This window comes from Oculina patagonica, chromosome 12, assembly GCF_052425735.1.
Source record: "Oculina patagonica isolate OP01 chromosome 12, crgOcupat, whole genome shotgun sequence".
Taxonomy (NCBI): domain Eukaryota; kingdom Metazoa; phylum Cnidaria; class Anthozoa; order Scleractinia; family Oculinidae; genus Oculina; species Oculina patagonica.
Genome location: NC_135769.1, coordinates 12514328 through 12535155, shown reverse-complemented (window position 1 = coordinate 12535155; position 20828 = coordinate 12514328). Strand labels below are relative to the sequence as shown.

Sequence of the window (20828 nt, the reverse complement as noted above, 5' to 3'; positions counted from 1 at the left end):
TCCCCCCCCCCCCCCCGCACGGGTGTGGCAGCTAAATACTCTGGGCATTTCGGTGGATTTTTTTTTCAATTTCTCTCTTTTTATGATTTTTTACCACCACAGAATAAAGAGAAAAACAAAATAAAACACCCCTCGCCTCTCCAAAAAAATATACACGTTCTCAAACGTACACCACCACCACCACCTGCACCTACACCACCAACACAAGAAGCAAACGCAAAATAGTATACTTTACTACCCGGATTTACTAGACTTTGATGAAGCGTAGAAAAGATCCTGTAAACAACCTTGAATGGAATGATCGGACATGCCACTTGTATTTTACCAAGAGTGTATGAAATCATGATTTTATATAGCTCGCTCAAAAAAATGCTGTTTTTAATTGAGGCCTGTTAGGGGGATTACACCCCTTATCCCCATAAGTTTGAGGGCATTTATTCCTTATCCCTTAAATTACCAAAACCTATTGTTTTGATTTTTATATTCCCTAAAATTGAGTTGTTATACCCTATCCATATAATTATTTAAACATTTATCCTTTATCCCTAAAATAAAACCTCTAACAATAATTGTCCATAAAACCTCTAACAGGGTCTCAAATTCTCAACCGATTTGTAATGAATTAAATATTTTTTCTCGCACGCGGTTGGTCTAAGCAAGTCAGATGACAGAGCCAATCTGGGGAATATATTCGATTTTTCAGGTTTCAGAATTCATCTTTCCGCACCCGTGACCCGGTATTCATTATTCTTGGGTTAAAACCGAAAAGAATTCAATCTCGATTTTAATCTAAAGGTGCTCAAAGTTCTTTACCGGTTATTGTACCTTCTGAGAACGGGGTTTTTTTCATGACTTCCGACGGGGAATTCCTTATTTCTTACGTTTGGGTATGAGGTTGCGAAAGCGCACAGATTTTCGCTTGAACGCAGTGACATCTAGCGTTATACATCGTTACGCCGTGGATCGTCACGCAAACCTTCTTGCTGGTGGGGCGTTGCGTGACTTCTACGTGTCCTTGATTCTGCATTGCTATCGGTCAGCTGTGTTATGCGTGAGTAATGTCGGCGTTGTTTGTAAGCGTGCCTTGATGAGGAGAGCGAGTCAGTCTTCAGATATAATGGAGCATCCCAGGGAAGGAGTTGGCGATCAGGAGCCACACTATTTTACCTTTGAAGTCTCCTGGGAGGTTGCTAACAAAGGTATGTCTTGTGAAATATTTGCTAGTTGTGCTTTTTCGCTGGATGGAGCGGGAAGGATTGGTGCTTATATCCGCACACCCCCTAATGAAGCTTGTATTGTAATACCATAAAATACAATGGCTTTTCCTAGCTTTGATTCCAAAATCAATTCCAATTCCATCAATTCCATCGTTCGTGCGATCGTTTTTGTTGAATCTTTTTCAATTACTTTTAATATTCTTAATTTCCAAGCTGTCGACATTTGGGTGCGGATCAGACCCATGTTAAGATGTTTGTATGTCGCCTGCTTCCTGCTTTGTAAACTGCAAATGCACTTCCTTTCAACGATCCATGTCAAAAACGTTTCGCATTGTTTTTGCAGTCGCAGGCAATATCAGCTGATGCGCTTTTCTGTTTATCTCAGTTAGAAGCCTTTGTAAAATGTACAAAGGCGTTTCTTTCAGAATTAATTATAAATTAATGCAAGTTGTCAAGCAACTGGAATGAAGCGTGCCTTTAATTCTTCATTCAAATCAAGAACATGTGCCATCATACAGAAGGAATTATATATTGCTTGCTATTTTAGATGCTTAGGTGTGAAGTTTAAATGTAAATCAATATAATCCTCCAATTAGTTTATTTAATTTAATTGTTTCATCTGCCTTTTTAAAATGAATTAATTATTAAAAATGTTGTCACAGCATTGTATATCAGGCAAATTATTACTTTGAAAATGATGCTTATTAATAAATTAATATGTGTAGTCAATACCAGTTAGCAAAAAACACAAAATATTCATGAAAGTTCTAAACTGGCAAATATTAATGAGCCCCCCTATGAGCATTTCCAAAGAAATCGAAGACGCATTGATTACTGCGAAAAAACCCAAAGGTCTCAAGATTTAAGCAAATTAATGCTTTAAGCCTGTGGGGTATGTCTTATAAAAGCAAATTTACCTTATTGTGGGAATATAACGAAGCATTTTAACAATGCTTACAAAATTTACGCATAATCAAATTAATGCGAATTTCAGAAAAGTTCTGGTTAGATGCTTATTGTAAACGTGTTTACATCAATGAAATGAACGCCAATTTTTGAAATTTGCGTTAATAACATGTATCATTTATTTTTCTAAAAGGTAAAAGAAAGTAAATGTCATAAATATAATCAAACAACAAACAAACAGAACAACGTTGGCAACAAGCGGCAACAAATCCAAATGATCGATATTGTTTCAGCAACTGTATGTAACTTTTCATGAATGTAAATGGCCGTTTTTATGCTAGAGGCGAAGTCGTCGAGACGTCTTTAATTTAATGTCTAAGACGTTAAAGGCATCTGGTATAAAAACGGGAAGCATTTAGTAGACAGCTTTTCAAAAAAAAATAATAAAAAAAGACTGGGTTCTACACTCGGAGGACACTGGTCATGAAGACGTTAAAGCCATCAGACGTTAAAGGCATCTGTCTTAAATTACCGTCTCTAGCATAAAAACGGCCTATAGTTATATTTTATGCATCTCGTTGCTAAAGTGATATTTTTATTCTGCTGTGAATTACACCGCTACACTGTCTGCCATTTCAATCCATAAAACAAAGACCTGGTTAAAAAATCCTAGATTTGCAGGAAAAATCTAATGAAAATGAAGTCTGAGGGTACCTTTATAGAGGCTCATCACAGAGCTAAAATCACCACACTATATTTATCACTATTATAATACCTATAAACCTTCAATTATAGTCAGAATGGCTGAAGTGTTCTCCTGAGCAATCTCGTCCCCAGAACCCACATTTCTTTTATATTTCAGCAGCAAGAGGGCAGATATTTCTGGCCAAGTCTCGCCAAGTCTGATACAATTTTAAAGCATGTGCAGAGTGCTCATTTTTGATTGTCAGCCAATCAGATTTGAGCATAACTGACAAGAGGTTTGTGCATCGTGGACTTTCATATCGGACTTGGCCTGAGTCTGCATTCTTCAGAGAATGTCCAAAAGAAAAGTGGGTTCAAGGGTGGAGATTACATTTTCCTAAAATTAGAAATAACTAAATAAATAAATAAATAAATAAATAAATAAATAAATAAGAATTTCTAAATAGACATTAATCCACAGGGATTTCTAAGGTTTTGAACCTCTTAATTTAGACTCTTTTGCACTAACTACCCGGGTCACTATGCTGTCATGGGGATTTTCTGCTTTTCAGTGAAAAGTACTAAATTGATGAAGTGGTCTTGCTTGTAGATGAAATGCACCTAGAACATGAAGATATAAATTTAAGTAAATTGTTATTGAAGGAAGAAGGGTGCCATAAGATCGGATATATGTATACGTATAATAATTTTTAGGTGTTTTTCTAATCCACAAGGGCGAAAAAATCAGCCTGACTTTTTCAAGTTAAGATCTAAAGTTCCTGATGGCATCACAATAATATGTCTTGTTTATAGCTTCAGTACACTGGTAAAGTAATTTTTGACAAAATTGGACCACTATTCTTAGGTTTCCATATGACTTTTGGCTCTTGAGTTTTTGAAGTGAAACTGGTGACAGTGTCCCTCCAGTTAAAAATGCTATTTTGAAGTCGATTTGAATAAAAACTTTTGATTGCAGTTGGTGGGATCTACACTGTTATCAGATCTAAAGCACCTGCCGCAGTTGATGTACTTGGAAACAAGTATTGCTTGATAGGAATGTACAATGATCTGCAATGTAAGACTGAGGTTGAAATGATGGAACCTGAAGATCCACCCATGAAAGGAGCTGTCCAGGCACTGAGAGACAGTGGAGTAGAGGTATGTATGTCGCTTTATTGGATCATTAATTTTAAATAATTGTTATTATCATTCTTGTTCCTTGTAGTCTGCCGACAATATGTCTCTGTTTGCAGGCTATGTTCCTCAAGTTGTTGTTTTATTGTTTCTCCCATGGAAGGTATTTTGGTTTGAACTTGAGCTCTCCTGCCCTCTGCAATTTCCATTGTACTCTCATTTAAAAATGTAGGATGTTTGGAATTGCCAGGCATTCAACATACCAGTTTACACATTTTTTAAGGAAATCAGATTTTTTACAAATTATATAATAATTTTTGTTTGAGTTAAAGAAAATTTTCATAAATTTCATAAAAAGCGACATAAATTTTGTGTATTACACCTGGAAATGCCACTTACATGTAGAAAGTGAAAATCTAAAATTTTCCCAGGGAACATGCTCCAGACCCCCTACAGGCTTGCATCTTTGGTGCTCATATGATCCCAAAACATTGCCATTTTTACCCGATCAATGCCTGATCTCCCTGGAGTGGGTATGGATATTTCCTTGAACTGCACATGGAATAATGTATTAATTTTGACTTTCATAACAGGTTCCTATTAATTATTTTATAATGCTGGGGGGCGGGGGCTACCCTGCGATGGACTAGCTAGCATCCCATTTAGGGGGGAATAGAAATATTCCTAGCTGCTTAATGCTACATAATCCGGGATAAGCTCCAGCAAGTATGCCAGGCCACTTGGCTCGAGGCCCTATGTGATAATAGTGTGGTTCAATTTCATTTTTTGTTCATTGGTTCAAATTTTATTTTCCCTTGTTTTGGGGTATGTATGAAGAGGAGTTCAGTTGAAAACAAAGGAAAAATGAAATTTGAAATGAAATTTATGTAATAAAGCGGTTTTTCTTGTTTGCAGACTCACTTTGGAAGATGGCTGATTGATGGATATCCCAAGGTAAAAAATAGCAGATTCATGAGCTTCGATCATTTTATATCTACCATTTTTGTTTACACCTTGTTAGTTCATGTACTCATTTATCATTGTTTGTTCAGGCACAAAAGTGATTAATTTAAAATTGTTCCAAAATAAACACTTTCTTCTTTGTTGAGTCAAAAGAAAAATATCATCATCATCGTCATTAGTCCTTTTTAGTGCCATTGGATGCATAAGGCCTCAAAACAAATATGATAACTATTGATTAGTCATCATGATTGTGTTGCTGAGGTCTGATTTGATTGTATTTTGTAGGTGGTTCTTTTCAACATTGGCTCAATCTATCACAAGTTAGGTCAAATGAAGGGTGATTTTTGGAAGTACACTCATATTGGTATTCCTGATCCAGACACTGAGTCAAATGATGCTGTTGTGTTAGGATATTTGGTGGCCCAGTTTATTGGAGAGGTAAATCTGTTTCTCCTTGTTTATATTAAATATATTTAAGGGATGCCATAACAGATCTTTTGGTCAGTGTAGCAGCTCTTGTAAACTTTTTTTTTACTACTGGTCCCCGGGTGTAGCAGCTGCTATTGTTTTGGGGGCTAGGGGGTTAGGGGCAAGATCAGAGTTTCCTAAAAAAAAAAAATAAAAGAAAAATTTAAAAGTGATTCTTGACCTTTTCAGTTTCCTCTTAATAAAGCAATACAGCTTTGAAAAAAAAAACAAGGGTAGGGGCAACCTGAAATAACCATTCAACCCATTCAACTTTTTTCCTTAGTGCCCATTTGGCGACAACCTTTTTAGGTCAAGTCGCCAATGGAAAATTTTGGTCGCCGAAACATTTAATTATTTGTAAATCTATGTACCAAAAAGCGTGAATAAAATGAAATTTTACCATGAAATTTCTTCCAGGAGAAAACTTAACGAAAGAATAAAAAAATTAAAAGATCAGTTTAAAAAACCCAGAGATTGCATGGTGTTTTCCCCATGACCCACAAAGCATTTTTCAGTTTGGGCGATAGTTTGCTCAAGCTCTGGAGCAAGTCTTCTTGTGGTCGCCAAGCTGGGGACTTGCTCTACAGTTTAGTCGCCTGTTCCAAACTTCTAGTCGCCATGGCGACTAAAATGGAGGGTTGCCATTAGGTTAACCCCTTGCCTACCAAGGACGTATATATACGTCCCCTCTGTTGTCACGCAACGACCGAGGACGTATATATACGTCCTCAACTAAAGGACGTCACTGAGAGCCTGGTTGTTTGCGATGCGTTGAATAAATCATCCCCGGTTGTTGAGAAAGGTCTGGCACTACTTTTGAGACACCGCTGACCCAATAAAATTGCTTTTTGCTCTGACAATTTACAAAATGGCGGCTTGTGTGCGTGAAGGCAGAATGAAGCTATTGCTGAAACTTTTGCCGATCGCGACTCTGTTGTAAGCGATTTAAGTCACAGCGAATTAAAGCCAAGTGATTCTGAAGAGTCTGCACATAAAAGAAGAAGGAGGTGGAGAAGAAGAAGCCTTGATCGATCGAAAAAATTGAACCTCCAAATGCACATGGTCAAGGAGTTCGCCAGGGAGCTGTACGAGTCAACCATACAGTAAGAGAATGCGGAAAACGGTGTATAATTCCTTTTAAATGCTAAATCTATATGTACTTCGATATTTTATCTGAAAAGATACCATTGCTTAGCCAAATTTAGAATCTCATTAAAAATTCAATATGGCTGTCGGTCGCTTAGTGCGTTTGGCTCTGGTAGGCAAGGGGTTAAAAATACCAGGTTGTCAGTTTACACATTGACTATGCTAGTAACTTTGGTTAGACACACGTAAAATATTATACCAGAAAGAAAAGAAAAAAGGAGAAGCTGAAGATCACACCTGTAATCTATATAAGTAAATTTAAATTATTAAAAAATATTAACAAAATATTTTTTGTGGCAATTTAAATCATTCACATTAATCAAGTGTTCTGGTGATTAGTGACATGCAATTTGTATTATTACCACATTGTAAAAAGCACAAAATTACAGCATAGTGAGCGAAGTGCTGATAAATGAGATTGTATGAAACAGTGTTCCATACATTTTTAGCCAAAATTTGATTTTCTGCCAAAACTAGCTTTATCATAGGTTAAGGGCTGGGGTTTGCTGACTTAGAAAGCCAGAACAAAATTTTAAAGGACCATCAGTTAATTAAAATATTATTATAATTTAAACGGTCCACAGTGGCTGCTGGTGTGATGAATACAAGATCAGTGACAGATTACTGATTCATGAGATACTGCTACTGAAGCTTGACAAAAAATAATAATGCCTTGAACTGAGTGGTTCGTTATACATACATTGTATTAGCATGCATTTTGAACGTTGCCAGTTGACTGACTTATGTGATTACCTCTTTTGGTTACAGTACCGAGCCAGATGTGATCCTGACATACCTATAGTTGCTCATTTCCATGAATGGCAGGCAGGCGTGGGGCTGGTTTTATTGCGCATAACAAATGTGGCAGTAGGGACTGTTTTCACCACCCATGCAACACTATTAGGACGATACCTTTGTGCAGCCAATGTGGACTTCTACAACAATTTGGACCGGGTGAGTTACAGGTGGCTAAATTGTTACTAATTCAGCTGCTGATACTTCACTGTACCTTAGTGAGTAATTTTCTGTAGCAAGAAACAAACATAAAATATTGCTACTCCCCTTGAATAGGATACCAATCCATTTCAGTATACATATTATTATTTATTTTGCCTTGTTGCTCTAACAATTTATTGTGGGGGCTCCCACTATGTTACCGTGTGGGAGATTTGTTTGTTTCGCGGCTTTGTGGCTTTACAAGAGTTGTCATGTGACTCGTCGTGCAGTCGAGCTGGTCATCTCTTATATACCTGCCAACTTTTTCTGGGTCAAAGGCGTGAGTTTTTATCCTGAGAGTGCCAGGATTTCCGAAGACGATACGACAATGTCCGAAGTTTTCCAATGACGTCCGAAGTATTCCAAAGGCGTTCTGAACATATCCCGATCGCAAGGTGTGGACGTGTTTTGCTAAACACAACCTTGTTTCCAATGCTTTTTTTTGTCAAAACTCTGCGATTTCGGGGAAAGGAACACCATTTACTCATTTTCATGGAGTTTTCATTTCTCACATTGGTTTGAGATTACATTTTTTTGGAAGTGTGTTTTTTGATCGGACAAAGCAAAAGTGAGGTCAGACACCATATGAACCTGCTAATCTAATGTGTTGTCAACGCAGAACATTGGTGTTTGCCCCGGAAAGCAAAAAAAAAAAAGTTGTCCGGACATTCTGTCCGACCTCAGTTGGAATTTCATCTGACATTGGCAAAATGTGGTCGGCCAGTGTACGATGTTTGACTGTTATTTGCAGCCCTGCTATAGGCATACAAAACAAAAATTTCCTTTTACATGTAAAAAAGCAAATAAAACTGTTTTTGTTATGTAGAAGAAGTGTCTGGTGCGACTGTTTGAGAGCACCATTTGATCTAAACTATTTCGATTTTCTTTTTCATGTTAAACAGTTCGAGGTTGACAAGGTTAGTAAGATATTTCAGTCTTGTTTTCCTTAAAGTAACTGTTAAATTTATTGTTGATTAATTTTAAGAATTTCTGCTTTATTTTCAACACTGGCATATGGCTAAAATAACCGCCATGTTCCTTGGATTTTAGGAAGCTGGAGATCGCAAGATTTATCATCGTTACTGTCTAGAGCGTGCTGCTGCTAATAATGCTCATGTGTTCACCACAGTTTCTCACATCACCTCAGATGAAGCTGAACATTTACTCAAAAGAAGAGCTGGTAGGTTGCATACATGTGAAATTGTTTTTGTGGCTTCTGCAGTTTGCGTGAAAACCAGCAGTCATTGTGTTAAATATAGCTTATAATGTGCTATAACCTAATAATATTTGTCCATATTATGTAGACAACAAATTATTTGTCACAATGCCCATACATGTATATGGCAAGAAAGTCATTGCCATTCGTCATCCCTGCATAACAGATCTAGAAATCTTGTGATATCTGTAGATTGCCAAGATTTGTCTGAAGTCTTGCAAAGTGCTGCATAACTACTATTTAATCTGTGAAATTTTTCATTGACAGTTTGTTGAATAATAAAACAATTATTATTATCCTGCTCAATCTTGCGGAATATTGTCTGATTTTAGCCATTGCCTACAGCCTCATCAGCTAAGCATCAGGGGATATTCTGCATCATTTTGTATGATAATTATTGTTAAATATATTTATTAATTTCAAACATTATACTTTTTGCCAGTATATTATCTACACTGAATTAGTGACCTAAGTTATTTTTGCTCAGAATTCACTGCCTAGGATTTTTTGCATGTGGCATCATTCCATTCCAAAAATATTCCCTTTTGTTAAGCGATTTTTCTGTCTCAATTATATTTTTTTTTTCACAGATATTGTTCTACCCAATGGCCTGAATGTTGTTAAGTACACGTAAGTATTTTGATAGGTCAATGTTGTATGGATAGTTTTTGTATTCTTTGTGTCATTTGTTGATGAGTGTAAAAGTAAAGTAAAGCCTATGTTGGGCCGAGGCCCATCAGGCCAGAGCTTTATCCCATTGCGTGGCTAATCTTGACTTGCCACAGAATGCATTGCAGTGACTCTAAGCAGTGCAGGCCTCGAACCCATACTGCTTGATCCAGAGTTCAGCACGCTAACCATTAGGCCAATTGTGCCATTCATAAACATACCGGTAGTCAATATTCTCAGTTGAACCTTACAACCCATACCACATACAGGGGTACATTGTAAGCAATTACAATGTACAAACTAGTACATTGTAAGGCTGTGCAATAAGTAATGCTGTAAAGAAGGCCTGTGTGCCACCTTCATATGCCTGTATAATAAGGCTGCATGGTTGAAAAGTTATTGAAAACTGTGAAGTAATTAACACAAGAGAAAAATACAAGACGATACAAAACATTTACCGGTGCGGACATATCATCCTGAATAAATATTTCTGGTTACAATAGATTTCCTCAATACAAAAGGTATAAGATACAATGCCAAATGGATTTAATCCTTATCTATTTTCATCTTGTTTAGGGCTCTACATGAGTTCCAAAATCTGCACGCCATTTCAAAGGAAAAGATTTGTAATTTTGTGCGAGGTCATTTCCATGGGTATGTATTATTGTGCGTAAAAAGAACTATTTGTTGGCAGACAAGCTGTTCCCCAAGTTATTGAAATTTTGGCACATCTGCCAGTTTTTACAGTAACTGTTTTCCATTTTATTTGCCTTGTTAGCTTACCCTTGTCAATTGAAAAATTTCTCACATTCATATTTGTTCACAGACATTTAAACTTTGATTTGGACAAGACACTGTTCTTCTTTAGTGCTGGAAGGTAAGCTACAGGTACAATGTACATGCTGATGAACTGACTACCAACAGTTTTCATTCACTAATAAAAATATATTTTGAGATTAACACTTGAAGTGCTTAATGCAAAAATAGAGTAAGCACAGCGAACATTGTCATAACGAACACCTCTCTTGAGTCTCTTCTCTCTAAAAACAAACACCTTCTGCGTCATTTTCCTGTGACTAAACTCTCTTTTAGACTGGCTAAAAAGGACAGAAGAGTTTTTGACATAGTCAACGAATTCTTGACAAGTTAATTTTAGGTTAAAAATAATTCAGATTGGACAATTCAATAGATGTTGAAGATAACAGCAAATACAATTTGGGAAGCAATCTTTGTATTAAAACCAGCAAATACTCAAATCATAAGTTCACTTTCAACCTGTGAAACGTATCTAAAGTCAAAACAAACCATAAGATCACCGCGCGAAGGGGAGGGGGGGGGAGTTGGCAGGCAAAAGATCACCTGGAAAGGAAAACCTTCACACTAACTATTTCAGAATTACTGGTATCAAGTTACTGTGACTACCTCTTCTAATAGGCAGACATATTGGTATTAGTCTGTCTTTTTGTTATTTTTGCTCATATTTTATATATTGGATGCATATATTTTATATATTGGATGCCATTTCTATTCTGAGTAGTTTTTTTTTGCCTATTTTAGTTAATTTATATTATGCTGTAATTTATTTTCTATTTAATTTGGCAAAATAAAATGGTTGTTGTTGTTGTTGTAGGTCCACATCAGCCTTTTTAGTTGCCTGTTTTAATCTGCTTTACCAATTAAAGAATGTTTGGGTCAAGTATGTAGAGAGTGTTTGCACATAGAAGTGTTTCAGTCTTTGAATTTCCATTCCAGGTATGAGTACTTTAACAAGGGAGCTGACCTGTTTGTAGAATCTCTAGCAAGGCTTAACCATCTATTAAAGGTAACTTTCGGCTTTAACAATGCAAGGAATGTAAAATTTATAGTCATCTGAATCTTACTGGCAACTATTACAGTGAAACCTTAACTTTCTTGGCTTCTTGCATGGGATGCAAAGAAACAGTCAGGCAACCTGCATAGGGGCTGGTACATTTTGCAGGTTGCAGATTCAGACGTTTTTTGCACACAGTTAAAATTCAAAAAAATGGCGTCTCAGTTAAGCAGAGAATAGCATCTCGGTAAGGCAGAGAATTTTTTTAAATTTTTTTTTTTTTTTTTTGTAAAAAAAAAATTTTTTTTTTTTTTTTGGGGCCCCCCCACAAAAAAATATGGGCGCCGATCGATCTTCATTTAAAAAAAAATTTTTTTTAAAAATTTATTAAAAAAAGAACCTGTTAAAAACTTTTATCTGAAAATACAGTTTCTTGCGTTTTTATTTCAAACAAAGCAAACTCATTCTATATAATGAAATGCCTTACTTACTTGATTTTTGTTCGACTTAAAGAACATCTTGTTAAAAAAAACTGACGCGATTTATAAGACTGAATATTTAAAACTCAAACAGTACATTTATTTCTCTTCAATTATTTTGTCTACTGTACGTAATATACCTAAACAAATCTTTTTACAGGTCAGTGGAACTGATATAACTGTAGTGGCATTTTTAATTTTTCCTGCACGGACCAGCAACTTCAATGTGGACTCACTCAAAGGGCAGGCTGTCACCAAACAACTCCGGTAAAAAGGCTGTATTTTTATTCTACTACCTAAAATAAAATTAAAATAAAACGACCAAGAGTTTCTTCATAACTTGAATTTTTTTAACCCCTTTTCTTTAATCATTTTCAGAGATACGGTGAATGAAATCCAGGACAAGATAGGGAAACGAATATACGAGTCTTGTCTCGGGTAAGTTCTACTTTTAACTACTGGTTTACTACATTGTACGTGAACAGCAACTCGTGATCATTCCTAATTATCCTAAGCTAGTGGTGGGTATGGGCCTTATACCCCCAGATAATTTCTACACAATATATAGTTACACTTAGACTTGCTCCAAGTCGCTTGTTTAATTCTCAGGAGACACTGGATATGGAAACGGAGTGCGCGCGCGGGCATAAAAATCAAAATGGCGCAGGATTGTGGTGGAACTAGACTTGCTCCAAGTCGCTCGTTTAATTCGCAGGAGACCACTGGATACGGAAACGGAGGGCGCGCGCGGGCATAAAAAACAAAATGGCGGAGGATCGTGGCGGAACGAGCGGTCGCGCGTTCCGAGCCATTCCTCGACGCACGATCAAATAAATTCCGCGCGGTCACTCGGGCGCGATTTTAAAGCGAGCTTACTCAAGCAACTCTTTCGACACGAAACGAGCGACTTAGAGCAAGCCTAAGTTACACTTTGTCAGAGTACAAGGGAAGATCAATTGTGAACTCTAATAAAAATCACAAAACATTATTTCGCTTCCGAAATCCTTGCTGTAGGCGAGGGTTCTGTTGACAATTCAAAAGAGTCAAATGACTAGCTTGTGGTACTGTAGTAATGTTAGATGTGAGTTGGTAGAGCCGCACATGAGGATCGAGATGCATCAGCCGGAAGGGGGAGGGGGGCGGGGACGGACGAGACATGCAGTTAATGGGGCGTGTGGGGGTATTAAGTCACCGACCTGATATAGCCGGATTTTTGACAAATTTGGGTATGGTAAATACTTAATCGTAGTTGCGCTTTGCCGGCATAACAGGCCCGTTTGGTATTGCCATGGGTGTTATGGCTCTGGACTGCAGCTCGTCAAGATACCTTCCATGGCTCGACCAAACTCACCGCAAATGCCGCCTCAACCTACCAAAAGGCTAGCGAATAAATAATGCACAAATGACCTAGTATTTGGGTAGCTGCCGAGGCAAACTAAGTTTCAGAGGTGATTGTCGTACTTAATCGTAGGGCTGAGGTAAGGATAAGAAAACATTGTCTTTAGTACAGACGGACTTGTTCTTGTGTAGTTATGACTATTTTATGTCTGAAAACTAGGGGAAAGCTTCCTGATGGCGTTAAACTTTTAGAAGCAGAAGAGATCATCAAACTAAAAAGATGTATTCTTGGTGCCAAGGTAATCTGTTAGTGAAGTCGTAAAAACTGTTTGATTTTCAATTGTGGACAAACGTACTCTGGAAAACATATTAAAAACACGACAAGATTGAAACAATGGTTTATGAGGAAAAACACTTTCCTCCTTGAATTAACAATAAGACTACAAGACTGAGTTTTCTATGAAAAAAAAAAATACTCAACGAAATGCAGCCGTGTTGACTATCGCTCATAGAAAACATGACGAAGGTTTGCAGTCTAAACCCTACAATTTTTTTTGTATTCTTAAATCAAAGATTAATTAAAATTCGCTGGTTTCAAATATGATACCCATCTCCAGTGTGTACCATTTCGAGTGTCTACTAATTTCCAAGATTGAGCAGAATTTTTATCCATGCAGTTTTAATACATTTCCAAGGAGACATGTTACGAGAATAAAAAATATATAAAACATAGGGATGTATCGTAAAGGTCTTGGAACTAACACTAAACAGATTTAATAGATTTCGACATAACAACATTTCTAGCAGATCTTACTTCAAGACCTTTCTGATATCCCCATCAGGAAAGCCTGAACTAAAGAAAAGTAAACTTTAATGTAGTTTCTGCCTCCTTCAACTTTTGTCTGTTAGAACGTGATTAATGTTGTGAAAAAACCCATAAATTTATGTTTTGTTTATTGTTTTACAGCGTCCCAACCTTCCTGCCATTGTAACACACAATATGATAGAAGACCATGCGGACCCCATTCTCTGTCACCTTCGAAGGGCGCAGCTTTTCAACAACCCTGATGACAGAGTCAAGGTAACAACACGTGATAATTCAGTCCGCTAGTTCACCTCCATGGACGGACCATTATTATTATTATTATTAAAACTTATTTTATTTCATTTTTTTTCGGGGGTGGGAGGCAATTACAAAAAAAATCATGCACAGAAAAACGACTGAAGAAAAATCGTACGAGGGAAGCCATGAGGGAAAACGATAAAAAAATTCTTGCACATTCTGAAGGTGAAAAAAAAATTATCTTCCCCCAAAAAATTGCCCAATCCCCCCCTCCCCTCCCCCTTCTCAAAAAACAATGATCCTTCCCTTTCATCCAGTGTTTAAGCCGTCACGCAAGTTGGGTAGCATTGCGTGACACGTGCAACTCTATTTACTGCTGTGACTGGCGTTATTTCACTCTGTTATGATGAACGATGATGAACTATATTATAGTGTCAAAAATGACACACATAGCAGAATCAATCCACTAACTGGGGAAACCATTTCAATACTACTTTATCGCTGTTCTTGTTCTCTTTATTAGGTTATTTTCCATCCTGAATTTCTCTCCACTATTAGCCCTCTTCTTCCTATGGACTACAGTGAGTTTGTTCGTGGCTGTCATTTAGGAGTGTTTCCGTCATATTACGAGCCATGGGGATACACTCCAGGTAAAAAAAAAACTATGCTTGTGTAATAGACACAGCGTAACTGATTACTGTTTCAATCACACACACGTGGTGCAGTAAAACTGTAATAGACCAATCGGAAGCAGTAGATTAGAGACTAAAGTTTCTATGAGGTAAACAATGGTTCAATAGATAATATCCTACTTTGTGTAAAAATCAGCTTGACTCATGACTCATTACTCAGTCTCATAGACTCATTTGACTCATAAAACAGGGGACCTGAGTAGATTAGCAGCTCTCGTAAGCTTGTATTTGTACTGGTCCTCTAGTGTAGCTTTTGCTGTTGTTTTTGAGGCCAGGGGCATTGTTCCTGTTGTTTGTTCTGTTGTTCTCTCGAAGGGCGGCGAACCATTCATGTGAAACATTGCGACAGTTGCTACCCGACTCATTGGAACTCCAAGTAAAAACATGTAACTTCTGTTTTGTGAGGAAGAAAAAGCAGGAACTTGATTAGTTTCACCAATTAGTCGAAATCTAACTCCCTTGGCTAGAGGATGTTGCTAGGACATAGATAATGCTTGAAAATCGTTTGAAAAAAGCTCTGTCACCATTGGTACTGCCAGTCTCGGTTTACGTTACATAAATATATCAGACTTAATAGCTCGGTTGGTAGATCAACGCACTATTACCGCGTAAGCCGTGGGTTCGAATCCCGTTGAAACCTTGTAGACAGTCCCGATTCAAACTCAAGTTAACTCAAGCTTCTCGCTATATTTACCTCACTCTATTACTAACTGTAATTCCATACTCGAGATGCTAATAGAGGAATAAAGCAGTTTTCAACTAAGTGTCGTAAAAACAAAACCAAAGTAATCACTCTGGCCAATCACAAAGAACACAGACAATTTAGTTAACCAATCAAAACTCAGCGACAGAAAGACACAACTTTTCGATGTCATCCTGACATCATTTTCAAGTGACAAATAAAATAACGGTTCAACAGTGTTATATATGCGATTAGAGGTATGATGCTTCATTAACATATTTGTTTTAAACAAATAGTTTCGCGCGGATAGAATCCGATTGCGTGTTCAGGCTAGGTTTCTTCTTATTTTTATTGTCAAGTGTTTATCTAAATTTAGTCTTATTCAATCAAAACTCGAAGCAAATACGTGTAGCCAGCACTAAGCGCGAGAAAACGTGTGTGAGCGAGTCACGATTGGTTTTGGTTTTACTTCTGATTGGCTTAGAAAGTGGCACGAGTTTTTTTTTAACCCAATCACTAAGCCTACTTTCCACACTTCAAGTGAAAACCGCTCTAAAAGCCATTATTTCGAATTGGTTTAGTTCCCCTGAGCTAGCTGAATTTCCTGGGGTATGACATTTCATTTAGAGGAGCTTGAACGTTGTGCAGTATACAAAAATATGTACGACCTTTGACTTCGTTATTTTTGTACAGCGGAGTGCACTGTGATGGGAATCCCCTCCGTGTCCACCAACTTGTCAGGGTTTGGTCGGTTCATGGCAGAACACGTGACTGATCCTACATCTTATGGCATTTATCTTGTGGACAGACGATTCAAATCAGCAGAAGAATCCATTTTAGAACTAACCCAGGTAAGATATTCGACACAAGTCTTTACTGGCCATTTGACTCGCTCTAAAGCAGACAGGTTCCCATCTCTGTGTCCACTGATGGCGGTTGCTGTTAAAAAATTCTTTCCACGAGCATGGAAGCTTGTCTGGCCGGCGCTAACTCCGGCTTCCACATTCTTGCCCTTCACAGGATATTCCACCTCCACCCCTCCCCCTCTAGTATCTTTGTCAGGCAGCCACAGCAATATGGCGGTAGCTATCTATAGTCCTGGGTGGGGAAAGAGGCAGTGCGAGAATAGAGTTGCAGCCTAAGAACGGGACATAATATTTCAATTTTGGGAGTACAAAATAAAACAATGTGGGGCGCGGTGGCCTTACGTGGTTAGTGCGCTAGACTTCGGATCGAGCGGTCTGGGTTGAAGTTCTGGCCGGGGCATTGCGTTGTGTTCTTGGGAAACACACTTGACTTTCATAGTGCCTCTCTCCACCCAGGTGTACAAATGGATACCGGCGCATTTACTGCTGGGGTAACCCTTTGATGGACTAGCATCCCATCTTGGGGGGAGTAGAAATACTCCTAGTCACTTATTGCTACGGAAACCGGGATAAGCTCCGGCCTGATGGGCCACTAGGCTCAAACACAGACTTTACATTTACCTACATAATGAAAGAGTGTACCTTTTCCGTCGTAGTACATGATGAGCTTTTGCAAACTCTCAAGAAGACAGCGAATTATTCAAAGGAACAGAACTGAACGGCTCAGTGAACTCTTGGATTGGAAAAGTCTTCACCGGGTAAGTTTGTCCTTGTCACGAAACAGCTTGTCATCTGATAGTTCTTGAATGTAAAGTGAACACGTCTTACTCTAACATGCTGGGGCAAGTGACTGGAACTCGCTACCTACAGAACTAAGAAAACAAACTAAACTATCTTCTTTTAAACTACAACTCTTTAAACATCTGAAAGAAACTGACATTAAGAAACATAAATGCTCAGTCTAATTTTTTTATACCACTGCATGTTGATATATTTTAAAAGTAAATTTTAGGTAAATTATATGCATTGTAATTTTAATCTTAGATTTTATTACTGGACATCTTGTTAAGACCAGCATTTTTATAAATGCTGATAGATTTCTTTCCAGGTTAAATAAAGCTTTTTTATTATTATTATTATTATTAATTCCTCCTCTCCCACCCCTCCCACCAAAGCAAAATATGTAAGGTTCTTCTCAGGGAAATGAAAAGTCTCTTTGTAATCTGAAATTTGAACTTCAACGATTAGTTTTTAAATTATATTCCCCTAATTTAGCTATAAAATTGACTTTTTCGGCCATAATGCACAAAAAAGATTTCTGTTTATCCAATCAGATTGCGCCGTGTTATTCAAATTAACATGATAACACCGCTGTTTGTTTTTCAGTACTACACGCGGGCTCGTTTGCTTGCTTTGCATAATCTGTATCCGGACAAGTACGAGAAGCCAAGCTTGATTGATGAAGTGGTGAGCAGCTCGGTTGTTGGTTAATTGGTAATCCATGCATCTTTCATTCCACTCTATCCGCACTAATAATTTATCACCGTCACTGTAATTTATCGGGTGATCAGTTGCTTGTTAAAGCATTTCACACGAAAATTAAAAGTTAAATACTGTAAATTATGATAAAAAACGGTTTTTATCTTATCTTAAAAAACGGTTTAAAAGATGTTAAAAACGTATAAAACTGAATTTTTGGTAACTGTCTGTTACCTTCATCAGAGTTCAATAGTAACCTGTAAATTATATTACCGTAAAACACAGAATGGGCTTCAACGGTCCGACAAATAGCCGCACAGCCAATCAGTATAGCTTTGGACTGCTACCGGGCTGTTACTTTGAAACGTTTTCAGATTTTCCTCGGAAATATTATTCGGGTATCTTCAGCAATCTCCGGAAAGGTTGGGAAATTGATCGGAAATGATCGGATGGCATTCGGTTATTCTGTTATAATGCCCAAAATCTGAAAGCAAAACTTCGTATAAGTTAATTAGTAAATAGTATTAGTAAATTTATCTACTCTATTAGTTTGGGACTCCTCGGAGATCTTCGTGAGCCTGAAAGTGAATGACATTTTGTTATTGAACCCTGATAAAATCTTCTTTCTCATTCGTATCAGCCTACACGCTGTAAACAAACCTATATATCTTCCGATGGTCTGTAAACCGAGATCACTCGCTAACACAAATGCTTTTTTGTACCGGTTTAATCTTCTCGTTATTTACCGTATTTCATTTTGCAGTTCCTCTTTATTTTCTTCTCACATGCACTGACACATTGCACTGCATTGATTTGTGGTTTATTCAAGTGATAATAAAACTTGTTTTCACGTAGAACCTGCTTTTCTTGTTTTTCAGCAAACGAATTTTTCCTATCCGCGCCCAGGCTCCGCTCCGCCATCTCCGGCTCCGTCCGAGTGTGGTTCGGATACTGATGAAGACGAAGAAGACACCAAACATCGACTGTTCAGTGATTAAACTCTTGTACTTCACAAGTTAAAATTAAATTAAATAACTGTTTCTTTAATACTGAGGGCCTTTGATATAAATTTTCAACATCACCTGGGCCTGTAGTAGTGAAAAAATTTAATCTCAATTAAAATCAAGCACTCTCTTAAACTACCGTTCTTTACGCGGCTCCCATCCTCATAACAAGGGGTGGTGTTAACGCTGTTTTTAATGGCCGGGTGTCACGCTGTCGTTTTGACAAAAGCGTGACACAGACGGAAAAGTTAATTTGGAATTACTTTACCTAAAATTATAGTGAAGGTTCTTTAGTTATCGGTATCAAATTTCTCTATCTTTTTTTGTTATTTTATTTAAACTAACATGTTTTTGCTTGATTTTTTCATACATTGTGTGTTTCAGACAATGTTCGTATCATTAAAGAAAGATCATGTGTTATCAAAACTCTATATTTTGAAGCTAATGTGTCTTAAAGGAAGCGATATTTTCTTATTAATTAGCAAAGGAAAATCAAACTTCTCAGTAATTGCTGACCAAATGTTAGGTATCCTGTCAGCTAATTCAAGGATTCCAAACGTATCGAATACAGTAGGAAACTGAACAATCCCGGAATTATTTACACATTTGATCAAAAAATCATTTAATATTACAACGGTGATATAGATTAGGTGTGTAAATCATTTGGTCGAAGATTTCGCATTTTTATTTTAAGGGGTTTTTGGTAAGGTAATGTACTAGTTCTTTAGCAGTTTTCATTTTAGGTGTTCGCTATATTTGTTTCCTGATATATTACACGAAAATTTAATCCGTTATATCCATATTCGTTATGTAAATGTAAATTAAAGTTCACTCAGAGTCTACTGGTCAGATTTCTAGTTCTATGACGTTTGTTCTCCATTTCCGAGTTCGTTATTCCTGGCTGCTTTATATGTATATTTCATAATTCTCTAAAATTTGGCTGGAAACTTAGTAATTGTTTCTTGAAAGCCGTCTTATATTGGAATGCCTTATAAAGAATGTTACTAGTAATTTCCACACTGTATTAGCCAAGAGTGAAAGAACCTGCTTTTAATTTTTATCAGTATAAAGAGTAGTTTTCAATTGAGCGTCGAAGTAAGTTGCTTTGGTTTTGCCCACTGCGCTATGTGACTGGTTTAAAAAAAGCAGTGTCATCTACTCAACCAATCAATTGTAATGGGAAACCAATCGCGACTTGGTCACGTGGTTTTTTAGCGCGTTGCGACAGTAAGATTTTTTGTGATTGGCTCGTTGTGTTGACCATTACTGTTGTTGGCCATTATGGAACGTTTGGTTTTTGGTTTACGGCACTCAATTGAAAGCCTTTATTTACGGAATTTTGTTCAATATTCGACAAATTGCCAAAACGTAATAACGTAGTAAGATATATGTGACAGGATTCTGCACATTCTTGCATGGTGCAAGAAATAGAAAATCGACAATTGTAGAAAATAAAAATGTAATTACATTGACTGGTGACGTTTTTGTGTCTCACTACCGGTTACTGATACTAACAACCCCTCCCCTCAATTCTTGGTTTCCACGTGTCGTCAAAATTCTAAAATCCAGAACAACAAGACCCCTGACTTTTTATCCTTCACTGGCTATTAGACGTTATTAATATATACCTTGTTGAAGGTTTTTAGCTCGATAGCATCCGCCGTCTTTAAGATAGAGCATTTTGAATTTTGGAGTTTTCATAGGCCTGTCAAGTATGCATAAAAAAATGCCTCACTCTGGTATTTTTTTAACAATCTCAACCGCCTGTTCTACAACCTAGTTGCAGAGTCAAACGTCCAAAAAACTGACGCTTTAAAATTTCATGAAACCAAAAGATAACATTGACAAAATAAGATAAAACCTGTCCATGTTTTAACTTAACATTCCTTATATATTGTAGAAGAACACTGGTTGTTTGCCAGCTGTTTACGCTGTGATGGTACCAAAAAAACATAAATAAAAAACAAAATAGATGAAAGGGGAAAGAAAAAGAGGGAATCCGTTTTAGCTGTTCCC

At 37.2% G+C, this 20828-nt stretch overlaps 1 protein-coding gene across 3 annotated transcripts; it reads left to right on the top strand.

The window, feature by feature from the left end:
- Positions 1-1040: 1040 nt before the first annotated feature.
- On the top strand, positions 1041-20280 carry LOC144631500 (glycogen [starch] synthase-like). 3 transcript variants are annotated; one of them, XR_013566757.1, is made up of 21 exons: positions 1041-1199; positions 3784-3965; positions 4857-4895; positions 5190-5342; positions 7287-7472; positions 8417-8431; positions 8565-8694; positions 9321-9360; positions 9976-10053; positions 10226-10276; positions 11152-11221; positions 11849-11955; positions 12067-12126; positions 13247-13325; positions 13994-14107; positions 14613-14739; positions 16157-16314; positions 16986-17087; positions 17716-17796; positions 18687-19201; positions 19318-20280. XR_013566757.1 is itself a non-coding variant. In XM_078489938.1 (20 exons), exons 1-20 carry the CDS (start codon positions 1088-1090, stop codon positions 18804-18806), a joined length of 2004 nt encoding a protein of 667 aa, XP_078346064.1. In that variant the 5' UTR covers positions 1041-1087; the 3' UTR covers positions 18807-20280. The 3 variants fall into 3 exon arrangements, 2 of the variants coding, with proteins under 2 accessions (XP_078346064.1, XP_078346066.1); XM_078489938.1 differs by having other exon boundaries at positions 18687-20280; XM_078489940.1 differs by lacking the exon at positions 19318-20280 and having other exon boundaries at positions 17716-17823; positions 18687-18808.
- The last annotated feature ends 548 nt before the right edge of the window (positions 20281-20828 follow it).